This window comes from Pseudonaja textilis, chromosome 2 (genome assembly GCF_049901715.1).
Source record: "Pseudonaja textilis isolate UNSWEBS1 chromosome 2, rPseTex1.2, whole genome shotgun sequence".
Classification (NCBI taxonomy): Eukaryota; Metazoa; Chordata; class Lepidosauria; order Squamata; family Elapidae; genus Pseudonaja; species Pseudonaja textilis.
Window position 1 is genome coordinate 74,037,677 of NC_141991.1, and position 13,006 is coordinate 74,050,682.

Below are 13,006 nucleotides of genomic sequence, written 5' to 3' on the forward strand. Positions count from 1 at the left end.
CGGAGGCTCGAGGAAAGCCTCTGCAGCCTCGGGAGGCTGAAAAATGGGCCTTCTGGAAATACCAGAAGTGCCTGTTTTCAGCCTCTGGAGCCCAGGGGAGGCTGTTTTCGCCCTTCTGGAGGCTTGAGGGAAGCCTCTGAAGCCTTGGGAGGCCGAAAAACCATTTTTTGCTCGTTTTAAATAAAAAAACACATTTTTCAGCCTCCCGAAGCTCAGAGCCTTCCCTCAAACCTCTGAAAGGACGAAAATGGCTTCCCCCAGGCTCCAGAGACCCTCCAGAGGCTGAAAACAGGCACTTCTGGTATTTCTGGAAGGCTCATTTTTTAGCCTCCTGAGGTGACAGAGGCTTCCCTTGAGCCTCCAGGGAAGGAGAAAACAGCCTCAAACAGGCTGAAAATCAGCTGGGAGGCAGGCGCATGCGCAGTGAAGGTAAGTTTGTCTGGGGCTCTGCATGCCACCTGTGGCACACGTGCCATAAGTTTGCCACCACGGCCTTAAGCCAATGCTCTACATTTGGCCTTGCAGCATCTTTCAGTTTCAGATGAGCCAGGGTATTCCTTGGAATGAAAAAAGTGGACCTTGGCTTCTGGCAGAAATAAAGGAAAGAAAGGATCAAGAAAGAATCCATTCCAGTTCCAAAGATAATAGAAACTATATTCATCTCAGGATATTTATAAAAGAAACCTCACAACGATGTGTTCAGTACACTAGGAAAAATATTTATTTTTTTAATAATGACATAACAGAAGTGAAAGGTTTTTGGTGTGCCACAATAACTGCAGTTAAAGAAAAAAAAATAGGATTAATGGACTCTTTATACATCTCAATGTCAAAAAAAAAAAAGGGTTAGCATCAAATCTGAACTGTTCACCATTTAAACAAATGTAAAATGTATAACCGCCCCCAACATATATATAAAGAATTATAGTTTTAAAATCTATAAAAAGTAAAAAATATACACTCAGAAGATCTAACTCTTATTCAGTCTTTAATATAAAACTGTAAACATTTATTTACACAAAGAAAATGTGTAGAATAGAAAAACTGAGCACCCTTTCCATTTTGCGGGGGTTTAGGAAGGTGGGGGTGGGTGGGAATCTTGGACAGGTATGGTTTTTTTCACACCTTTTCGCCAGCCCAGGACTGCAGCCTATAAATAAAACTGAGGCAACAGACCAGGCAAATTGAGGGGGGCGAGGGCGTCTTATTGCTCTGAAGCTGCAGCAAATAGAAAGCACAAGTGCAGATATTCATTTATGAACTGCTACTAGTGACTGATGGGGAGTGCCCTGCACTTAAGTCTCAGATAGCTTCCATGTTCAAGCATCACTGCACGGCACTTTTTACCTCTTTAACATTATGCTACAAATCTGAAAACAGTTACATATCAACTGAAAGCAACAACAAACTGAAATCAAGTTGAAGATATAACGTGACTTAAATTTTAAGAATTTGTAAAAAATTCTTTTTAAATTTTGAAAGAGCAGAGTCAATCCAAAATTACTTCCAGTTGATTTATTTCACCAGAAGGCATTTGTCACTCTTGAAATGTTATAGATTACAATTCTCATCAGTCCAGCAGCAGGACTACTGTGTGTGGAACGATGGGAGTTGTAATCCAGGATACCTAAAAAGCAATAGGAGTTGTGTGTGCTACAGCTGATAAAACCCTATGTAACGAAACAAAGACAGACAGGAGGTATCTGCCTTTAGCACTTGAAACACAAAATGTCTGTTACATTTTCTTCTCACCAAGATTTTCTCTGATAAATTAAGCTAGAATGGTATAAAACTTTTTTCTGCACCTAAAGAAGAAGAACTCAAATAATTACGAAATATGAGGTCCCAAGTACCTCCACAAACAAAAGGAAGGCACGCTGGTGCAAGATTACCAAAACATATAACAAATATATCTCCATTTCAAATCTCTTTTTCCCAGACCCCAATAATTTTTCCATGGTCAAAAAAGCAGCTACAAAGATTACAATGTTTTTCAGCTAACATTCATTTTGGATCAAATCTTTGAATTGAATTCACTGAAAAATGTAACTCAATTGCTGATTTATGGAAAAAATTAGTAAATTTAACTCTAATCTAATTTACTTACAATATAGTGACACCTATTTTTTAATTATTAAATTAAGCAACTCTTATTATAAAATGACATTTTAAAAATATACACTCAATGCAACTTGCTTCAGTTTGGACATATCAGTAGTGGAACCATTCATTAACATGCAGTTTTCACCATTACCCCCCATCAATTATCCCCCAAAACACAAACATCTCTTTAGCAAGGCATACTAATCTTGATCATGGATGGCAACCATATACAATGAAACGAACGGGAAAATTAAATTAAAAGTAGTGTTAAAGCAGATTGTTTTCCAAAGTGCACATTTGAGAGGAACACTGCAGATACAGTAAAATAATTTCCTATTGTTCATCTTTTTTAATCTCACTGTTCCCCTGTCCAAAATATCCCAGATTCTCTATAAACTTTCCTGAACGTATCTGAGGCAAAGGAAATTCTATGATTCTCAGTTGCAAATGTTATGAAGTAAATTAAGATCCCTTATAACAGGAGGTAAATAGCCCTGTTCATTAAAGAACAAAACAAAACCCCGAGTAGGAATAGAGAGGTATCTAAAACAACTTTCAAATTGATTACCTTTATAACTAAAGGTTAAGGCAAAAGGTGGTTTGTTGGCAAGCAGAAATTCTTTTTGGTAACACATTAAAAAATAATTCTCTTTTCCTTGCCATATAAGGAACTAATTTTACACATCCAGGAAAGTATCTCCATGGAACATGATGAATTAGCAGCATTTATTTCATTGGAGATTAATCTTTATATTTCTAAAAAGCTTCAATCACCATTTCCCCCAAGGGTCTCACAAGTTTTAAATTTTTAAAAGAAGTATAGTGTGTCCCCATCTTCCTGTGCCATTATTGCAAAATTTTCAGTCAATAACTCCCAAGGCATAAGACTTGTTTCACTTGCTTGACAAAGACTAGATCATCCTATCCACCTAGTACAGTATGCACATGGAAACAAAAACACTGCTAAGTATAAATGCCCTCTGAATCAAACAGAAAAATGAGGTGTGATCAGTCCAACTTTAATGAATGCAGGAAAGGAGATAGAAAAAAGTGCACACACTTGATTTTAAGTCTTTCTCCAATTAAAAAATAACTAAAAAAAAGAAAAATAATGCCCCCTCCCCACCAATAGCAGAGTGCAAATTGCTTTGTTCAGTAAGCCATAAGCCAATTAAGACCAGTTCCCCAGTTTAGATCTACAGCAACCTGCTGCTGGAAATGTCGTAATATTTAAGAATCTCCAGTAAGTAAACCCATTATCAGTTATTGTGAATTCTTGTATCTGGTTTGCTAAGAATGTTGGCACACATTGATTAGAACATTATCCTCCCTAAACTAAGGTGGGTTCCAAAAAGAACAAGGTCTATACACAATCTTTCCTTGAAAATAAAGGTGGCACTTTTTACTATTTAGAGATCCAAATTAAGATAAAGAAGTCTATCTAGCACTATCTGTAGGAAAGAATGCCTTAACACTGAATATTTAAAGCCTATCTCTTGCTGGCTTACTTTCTGCACTGCAACTGCACGGGTTCACATTTAAGTCTTCAAATGTAAAACACTGGGAAAAGTTACATTTTTGCTGGGCTGTTTGGGGTACGCACCAAACTGTTTGCATATGTTGTGTTCCAGACACACTACAGAAATGACATTTTTTCCTAGAAAGCTGGTGCATCTTTTTTTCATGTTCTTAGACCCAGAAAGAAGCAACTCCAATACATTCCCACTAGAGCCTGTGAGCTTTCAATGGCACAGGTATTTGGTCCAAAGTTAATTTGTAATTTAAAAAAATGACTCAGGGAAGAAAACAAACAAACAAATCTCATTTCAGTGATTCCCTAACAACTCATCCAAATCATTCATCCACTCTTCTGAAGTCCTGTTTTTCAATAAAGTGTCTATGAGGTCTGTATCCCCAGTTAAGTTCTGTAGTCCATTACCTCCAGACGGGTTACTGTAGGCAAAAGGCAATTCCTGATTAGCTGTCCTCACAGGATAACTTTGAGTACAGTGTAGACTGGTTCTGCTGGACAGCTGCTGATTCTGATTCTGGCTGAAAGTCAGATCTGGGAGAGTTTGATTCATGCCTGACAAGACCTGTTGTGACTGGACTGGCTGTTGAGTAGGAGGGTTTGTCCGCTGCTGGGCCCCTAACGGTGACAGTATCTGTCCAGAGACGGCTGAATTCATGGGTGCTATTGTCCTGCTGGTGTTGAGACTTACCTGAGGCATTCCTTGGGCAAACTGCTGACTGGGCAACTTCTGCTGCATATGGAACGTGGAGCTGGCAGTAAACATTGCTAAACTATTATTTCGTTGAGCCTGATTGTTCATATTTGATATACCTTGATGCTGCCAGGATGAATTTTGGGCCCCAATTGCTGGCATTCTTGCCATCTGAGGCTTGGATAATGTAGCGTTTAGCGCTCCTTTATTATGTTGGTGAGAAATGCCTGGATTTCCTAGCGTGTTCTGTCCATATCCAGCAGGAAGAGCAGTGCCCTGAGCCAAACCGGGTTGTCTTGGCATCTGTGCCTGACCATTGGCAGTTGGATTTGCATGTTGTTGGACCATCTGGGTCATACCAGATGCCATGCTGTATAAATTACCTCGCTGAATAGTCTGCAGACCAGTATATTGATTAACTGCTCGATCTTGCTGATTGCTGATTGATGAGACAGAATTGTGTCCTGGTCCAATCTGAATCAGGTTCTGATTCTGAGAAAACATTCGTGGACTGCTGGAGTTGGACTGGCCTAAATTATTTACCCCTGTCATTGATGGAGATGAGCCTGTAACATAAGATTACCAACATTAGTGATTGTAAAAATCAATCTAAACATTTTTAGAATATTTGATACAACAATTTTATATATGCAACATGCAATATAGTAGTTTCTAGCAATCTGTAGGGCTTGCTGGCTTAGATCTAGTGAAATTGATCTAGTGATTTTATTAACTTGAACAATTAATCTGCATTTTATTGTGGAGACTTTAAATTTCTACTTTGTAGCTATTATCAATCATTAGGAATCACACACTATAATAGCACATGTATTTAATAAATAATAGTACAAGACTATATTTTGACTACAAAAGAGCATTTTAAACATAGCTCATGTCCACCCCAGTCCTTCATTTTTCAACCCCACATCCCCCTTTACCTGGGAACTGGCCAACTTGTTGTTGATATGCGTTTTGTGTCTGATCTTGGTACTGAGGAGGTGGTCGTGTCAAATGCCTTTGGAGTTGTTGCTCCTGATGATGCCTTTGTTTCTCCTAAAATGGAAATCCAGGTTATAAGAATTCTCCATACAAAGCATCGGATGTATCATTCTACTGTTGAACCAACTAACCGCTGCTTTGATTGTAATATAACACCAATTTTAGAAAATAAAATATGCTTTATATGTAAAATGTAATGTGTGCTCTTTAAAACACCAAAAACAAAAGTGATCAGAAAATGTTCTGAGTAAAAAAAAATGTGACAATATACTTAATGTGAAGAAATTAATGTAAACATTCCTTGTGTCAAGCTTTATTTGGAATAACTTCCTCCATGCAGTTCTATTAGTAGTTTGTCACTGCCTTCTTCCAACATTCTTTTTTAACTCAATGTTCAAATGAGACTTAGTAGCTTCTGGTTTCATACCAGAAGCACAGAAAACGGCTTAACAGAAGCATTAGTACTGTAGTTTACTATATTTGAAACGTCTGGTACTGTGAACTGTCTACATAGCCTATTATTTTGTATTTGCTCTTTCTAAACACAATGATAGATGATGGGGATTACAATTAGGTACTGGCAATCTTTCTCAACAACTATTACTTTAATCAGTCTGCTTTTTTTGATTATGATTCTCCTTGTCCATCTGAAAAATCAGGAAGAACCAGCAGATTTTGCAATAAAAGCATCTGCAATAATCTTATTCAGCATTCTAGACAGTGAATTATTCTAGGACAACACGGTGCGGCCAGCCACCAGGTTTTCGCAGGAAAACTCAACACAGCCAATTCGCCACAGGGACAACTTGCCTTGAGCATCTGGAAGGAGAACTGGGTGGGCAGACAAGTGAGCAGAGAGGCAGTCGGGGGCTTCTCCCTGGAAGGAGAGCTGGGCAGGTGGGTGACCAATCAGGCTGGCAAAGTGCAGGGTGACAGCAATGGCCAGGGGCTTCCCACTGGAGGGTGGATGAATGGATGGGCAGAGCAGTGGTGACTGGGGGCTTCCTATTTTCACATATATCCCCTGCCACTACCCTGAGCTGCTTGGAGTTTGGTAGTGGCAGTATTTGGGCCATTTGGCAGTGGTAGCAGGATGTATGAAAATGGGACACACCTGGCCTCTACTGCCACCAAATGGCCTGAATGCTGCCGCCACCGCCATGTGTTCCAAACTCTGAATGGCAGGAGCTTGGTGCAGTGGCAGCAGGGTATGTATGTGTGAAAATGGGGAAACCCCTGACCGCCACTTTGCTCATCCCCATCCATCTTTTCCTTCGGCCCAAAACTCCTGGCTGTCGCTCTGAGTTCTGCCTACCTGCCCGCTCAACTGGGTCTCGCTCTCTCTCTAGCTGTCCACAACAAATTGGCTGTGTTGATTTGTCCTGTGGTGTCTTGGCAGCAGTGAATTGGCAAAGGTGAGTTGTCAGTGGCGAATTGTCCCATTCCATTCCTTTCTCCATCGTTTCCTTTCCTGCTCCTTATTAGGGTTGTCCTAAGCTGTTTTTGAACTGTTCACTCTTAAAGTTTCTTTTTCTGTTTCTTAACGCTTCCTTTATTAGGAGAAATGTGCAATTGTGGCCAGATAAGGATCCATACTCATTCCTACATTTTGGAAAGAGGGATCCTGTAGCCATTATCCTGACTTTCTGTTTAGATCAATTTTCAAGGCAGCTCACAATAATGAGCAATTATCTCCAAGGATGTCTGAATGCAATCTTCCTAATCCTTTCTGAATTAAGGGCATGTGTTTATAGGGGTGAGTGGGAATCCTACAAAATTTGCAGTAAGTAGTAATAGGTTACTCTCATGGTAAACATAATATGCAACCTGATTATTTAACATAACCAAGTACTGAATATTCCACTACATCGGCACAATCTTTGTCACAACAATATGCTTTACCTGTTCAGCAAGAAGTTGCCTCTGTCCCATTAGAAACTGCTTATGTTGTTCTATTAACAACTGCTTTTGTTGCTGCTTATGATCTAGTAGCATCTGGTGCTGCTTCATTACAGCTGCTTGCTGCTGACTGTTGAGATAAACTGCATTGCCATGGTTACTTGCCATGGAAACATTGGGAGGCTGTGCATTTACACCAGTGACAGGAACAGAAACAGGAATGCGAGGAACACCAGCAGAATGATTTTGATCCTATAAAATCAGAGACAGACATTGGCTTTGCGATAAGGACGTCACTTGAGAAAAGCAGTATCTCCACATTTTTAATGACCACAATAAAGGAAAACTTCTTCAGTGTTCACTACTTACTACACAGCGATTCATGAAATAGTATAATCTAGCATAACTTTGTTTCTAAATGAAATGAGCCAAGGTGTATGAAATGGCTTATACAAAAGAGCTGCCACCTAGAGGCAATCTGAAGAGGCTTCATTGTAACAGGCACTTCAATAAAGATCAGCTTCCATGTAGTAGGATAATCTTTCAATAAGATTTTTTTTAAAAAACATAAATAACGGAAACTTTTCAAATAGACTCCTATCTCTAGTTTTAATGAGGATAATACTACGTCCATCCTAAAACTGGCTATTTCAATTGTACATTAATATGGTTAAGATCTGAATACCCCCCGAGTACAGGTTCCAAAAATTCAACTCAGGCCGAAATTGTTCACAATGTTAGATTCTTAATTGATGCAACTACTTTGGACAAAATCAATTGTTTTGGATACAGAGAAATAAGATTTCTAATTGGTTTCTGAAGCAGACCTTGATTCACCTTGGGTCTCCCCAAATTTTAGTATTTTGAGTGAATGTTTTATTCTACTCCTAAATTTAGTGGTAACATTATGTGGTTGCCTTTGTTAAATTTATGACTGTACATATCAAGAATGCAATGTTCTCCGTTTTCTCTTAATTTTGCCATTATGTGAGTTTGTTATTGTATAAGTGAGAGTAAATCAGACTAATTAGTAATAATTTTGATATGCTTAAATATTTGGTTTTATGTTATGCTGTGATTCTTTTGTTGATCGTAGTATAAAAATTATTTCTTGGTTATGGAAGATAAATGAAAGATTAGGTAAACAAATGGTTTAGCATTTCTTGAATATTTAGAGTAAGAGAAATTTGCTAAAGATAATTTAACTCTTATGTTTATTTATGAACTCTTTCTATTGACATTTCTTTATGTACTTTCAAGAAATAACTTTAAATAATGTTTGAATGGCATCTGTGAGAATCTACCATGCATTAATTACCATTACACGTTGAGAAAGATGGATTTCATTTTCGAATTTAGCAATGGGCATTTAATTTGATTTCTGTTTCTGGCTGGAACAAAGAATTCCAGAATTCAGCTCCTTCGCTGCTCAAGTGAAAGCTATAATTTGACCCTATAATTTGAAATTTTGCAAGTATTAGGATACTTGTTTGTTCAGGGATCAGTTCTAATATACAGAAGCATAGATACAGAAGATATTTAGCTACAGTTAGATTGTTGACCCTTTAATGCATGAGATGATCCATTGTAGGATAAAAACCACTGCTAAATCAGTGTTGGGGATAAAATTACATGTAGGAGAACAGTGGTGGGACAATGGGCAAGAGATGGTGGATCGATTTCTGACTCAGCAAAAATCCCAACTCTGGTATTAATATATAAATTAAATAATACTCAGGCAAGAATACATCAAATTTTGGCATGCTTTTGGGTCAGAATAGGTTTAAATTGCCATTCTGATTACTTTCGTCCAGAATTTGCTACATAATATTGAATCAAAGCTTGCCCTTTAATGGCATAATCCATTAAATAAGCACAAATAAAATCTTATCAAAACTAAGAACTAAGCTCCATTATCTTTAGATTTTAGCCTTCCACGAGGTCATCCTTAAGGGAGAGAAAATTAGGCATTAATAATGGGAAGAAAACAATGTATTAATTCCCATCATTAAAGTCACCAGTGAATACTGATATTGAACGTGAAAATTGAGAAATTAAATCAAGGCAATCCTATCTATTGTAAATTTGACATGGGATATAGATGCACACCAGGAAAAATTTAGTTGTATGGTCTTTTAAGGGAATATCTACAGTTAGTTGGTCATAATAAGGAATTAAGTACCTACATACGTATTATGCTATTGTGTAATTTTATGCAAAGTACAGAAAAAGACTAAGACAGAAAAATTACACGTCAGGCTACAGATATTATCTCCTTTGTCCATCATGGATTTGGAGACTGAAGCTTTCATATAATATTATTTTAGTAAGTCAGAAAAAGTATAAATTACTAGCCTTTACTGCATTTTGGTCACATTCAACATTCCTTACGGTGTAGGTACAGCATCTGGAAAGATGTATCTTATTTGCTGAAATGGTCTATTAACATTTATTGTCAGTCAATATTTGATTTAGTCTTAGTGTTGTCAGAGAGATAAGAAATAGGAATGTTTTTAGCAATTTGAAGCAAACTCTTTGGAGCTGTTTCATTATGGAATATTTTCAGGCTTCTTTTTCTTTCCCTATTTAATTTTTAATGCAATCAAGTACGTCTCTCTGTGTGTATATTTCTTCTTTTGTTAATCAGATTTAGTAAAATATTATGAAACCAATATTATATATTGCCTATCTGTTATCTTATTATAGGGCAATTGGAGAACAGGAAAGTGAGCTATGTGGGAAGCATACGTGCATAACAACAACAAATATGTTAATGTGTCATTCAATAGATGGTAAACATGGATATGTTGTTTAACATTTCCTTGATTACCACAAGCACTTCATTCTTGGAGGTAGACAAGAGGTACGTATCTAATGAAATTTCAAAGCAGTTGAATCAGAAATAGTTTCCCTGCCCTAAATTTCATTTGGTCTTGAACATTCACTTTATCAATAACATTTAATGACCCATGTAGGATTATGGTCATATCTATAGAGTTTTTCCACAATTAATAAAAAGCATATATATTGAGCTTTTTACAATTAATAAAAACTATAATCAACTGCCAAGATTCAATTTGTTTTTCTACAAGACTAATAATCTTTATAAAAAAAAAAATCAGAAAAAAAAAGAAATTTCCTTAATATACATTGCGTCTTGGATAACAGGTTTTGGACTGTATACTAATCCTGAAAGAACAATTCAGAAAGGAGAAAAACTACATACAGAGAAAGTATTTTAAGTAACTTTAAGTAAGATGAAAGGTTCAAACTCTTAAAAAGAACAAGATATATAAAACATGCTGTTTTTTAAGTGAAAGGTTGATTTTAGTAATCCCATTATCCTCTTAAAATCTCATTTACTACACCCAGTTGGCTGCTAGAAATACTTACCTGATTGTGTGGTACTAAAGGCCTATAAGCAATATTTCCCGACTTCTTCATTACAAATATCCCACTCTGCTCATCGCTCATATGAGGCAGCGTAGGCTGCTGATGTTGCTGAAGATATGCTAACATAGAAGACTTGTTTTGTCCGGGCACTGTGATTCCTTGCCCACATTCTTTGTAATGTGAAAGAGGTTTTGTATTCCCATAATCTAGCACAGAGTTTTGATTAGATGCAGAATTCTGATTTATGTTGCTTGACTGATGGCTTAGCATATTTCCACCATGATAATTACCTCCTGCCCTAGGAGAACTCTTGTTTGGCATATTGGTTATCAGGAGTTTTTGGTTACTGAAGTCTTGCTGGTAAACAGAAGGGCTAGTTGGATTTTCCATAGTGAATGGGACAGCCAATGGACTGTGAGAAGGTCCCGATTGTTGCCAGCTAGAAATTTGATTGGATGGATGGACCTGCTGTTGGTTCTGCAACAATTGATCTCTCTTTTGCTTAGCAGCTATTTGCTGTAGCTGTTTAGCAGATGACATCTCTTTGGCACTCCCTGTAGTTTGTCCAGATAACAATGAATTAGATAGAGGCCTCTGAACATTTTGGGCCTGGCTTGCTGGTTGCATTATTGACTGGTTGGGATTTTCAGACATGGACTGATTTGAAGGCTGAAACATTGTCTGAGAATTACTAACTGCTGGAGACGCAGCAGTAACAGGGGCAGAAGATGTACCAATAAATGTGCCAGTAGAGGTAGATCTGACTTGTGGAGAGCCTATCTGTTCCTGTTCATAGTCTGCCGGGGAAAATTCAGTCTTTATAATAATATCTTGTGGTAAAGGAGTTTGTGCAGTTGAATTTGAAGGATCAACATCTTTCTTTTCCTCAAAGTCTTCGGTAAATAGGTCTTTCATATCCTCGTCAGGCATTGACCTGTTTAGTTCATTCATTAGTTCCTCCCACTCTTGGTCATTAAGGTTAAGATCAGACATCAAATTGTTTTGTGATATTGAACTTCCTGGACCCGTAATCATACAAGGGAGATCATCTGGTTCTTGTTTGAGTTCTTTGTTAATAACCATAGCAAATGAGTCATCAGCATCACTGCTTCCATTCAACTGAAGGCTAGAATCTGGCAGATCTTTTTTGCTCATTCCTTCTAGGCTTATGGAATGCTTTCCATTAAGCTGTAAATTTTCTCCACTGGAAGGTTTGCTGTCAGGCTGATGTAGAGGGGAAACAGGAGGTATTCCATTGGAGGAGCCACTCAAACCACCAAGACCACCATCATGACACAATTTCTTGGGCACGGGAAATATGTCTCCAAAGCCATTTGGCTGGTCGCCATTTTGAGGTGAAACAGAATTATCAAGTTTCCTTTTTACAGTTTCATGGAGCTGCTGAAAGAAAAATAAAGTTAAGTTAGTTTATTGTTTAGCAGTATAAATATCCTAGTTTTTTAGACTTGCAATCTTCACAGAAATACAATGAATTAATGCTTCTTGCAAGGAACTATTTTAACTTACATGATTAAATATTATGCACATTCTGCAATAAGAGAAATGAAGGATGTTTGCACATGTAAAAATATTTTTTTCAAAATAAAATATTATTTTGGTAATATTGACTAACTCTTTCACTAAACTTCATTTCCAGGGCTACTACAGTGAAAGTCATTTCTGTCCTGATGTCAGCAAAAGTCCATTAAGGGTTACCACTACCAGAGATAACATCATATATATTTTAATCAAAGAAGCCTTCTTTATATTCCTTCCATTTATATTTAACAGTCCCTTCTTTAGTCCCTTCAAATAATGTTCTAGAACTTGATTTCCTTTTTCTTATCCCTTATCATAAATTTTTTCAAAGCCTTTTAAACAAGCCTCTTTTGTAAAGCCAATATAGGAAAATTATCCAAGCCACTCTCTTGGTTTATGTTGTATGTCTCTTTTAATTATTAACAGACATCAGTTTCTTTTGAATGTCCTATATGTAACATATTTTTCATATCATTGTTGCTGCCTGTCATTTTTAAAATCACTTTCAAGTAGGTCTGAATCTTGTTCATTAAAACTTCTTCTTCAATGTCTTTTAAACACAGTCTTATCTACAGAGGCAGACACTTTTAAAAAGACACTTCTATGGTAGGTTCATTATCAAAAAATATGTCAAGTGTTAAAATATATTGCTTCATTCTGTATTTATAAGTTGAATTTAAGTGTTCTTTTTCAATTTGTAACCTTTAGTTCCCTCTAGTGTCTAGTTTTTAAAATCTTACCCCATTTTTTAAGAATTCAAAAGAAGAGCATTTTCCTACTGAAAATATAAAAATTTTCAAAATCTTATTTTAAATTTATCTGGACCCAACTCATTAGCTGTTTATTCC

General features: G+C 37.0%; 1 protein-coding gene across 2 annotated transcripts in view; it reads right to left on the bottom strand.

The window, feature by feature from the left end:
• Nucleotides 1-698: 698 nt before the first annotated feature.
• Nucleotides 699-13,006, bottom strand: part of MAML1 (mastermind like transcriptional coactivator 1) — a 40,869-nt gene continuing 28,561 nt past the window's right edge. Inside the window, exons 2-5 of one of the 2 annotated variants that reach the window (XM_026696579.2) lie at nt 10,620-12,017; nt 7,230-7,478; nt 5,267-5,381; nt 699-4,894 (exon numbers count right to left, since the gene is read on the bottom strand). In XM_026696579.2, coding sequence (XP_026552364.1) covers nt 3,930-4,894; nt 5,267-5,381; nt 7,230-7,478; nt 10,620-12,017 — 2,727 coding nt within the window. In that variant the 3' untranslated portion in view covers nt 699-3,929. Of the gene's footprint in view, nt 4,895-5,266; nt 5,382-7,229; nt 7,479-10,619; nt 12,021-13,006 lie in introns of both variants that reach the window. The other variant, XM_026696578.2, reaches the window with a different exon arrangement.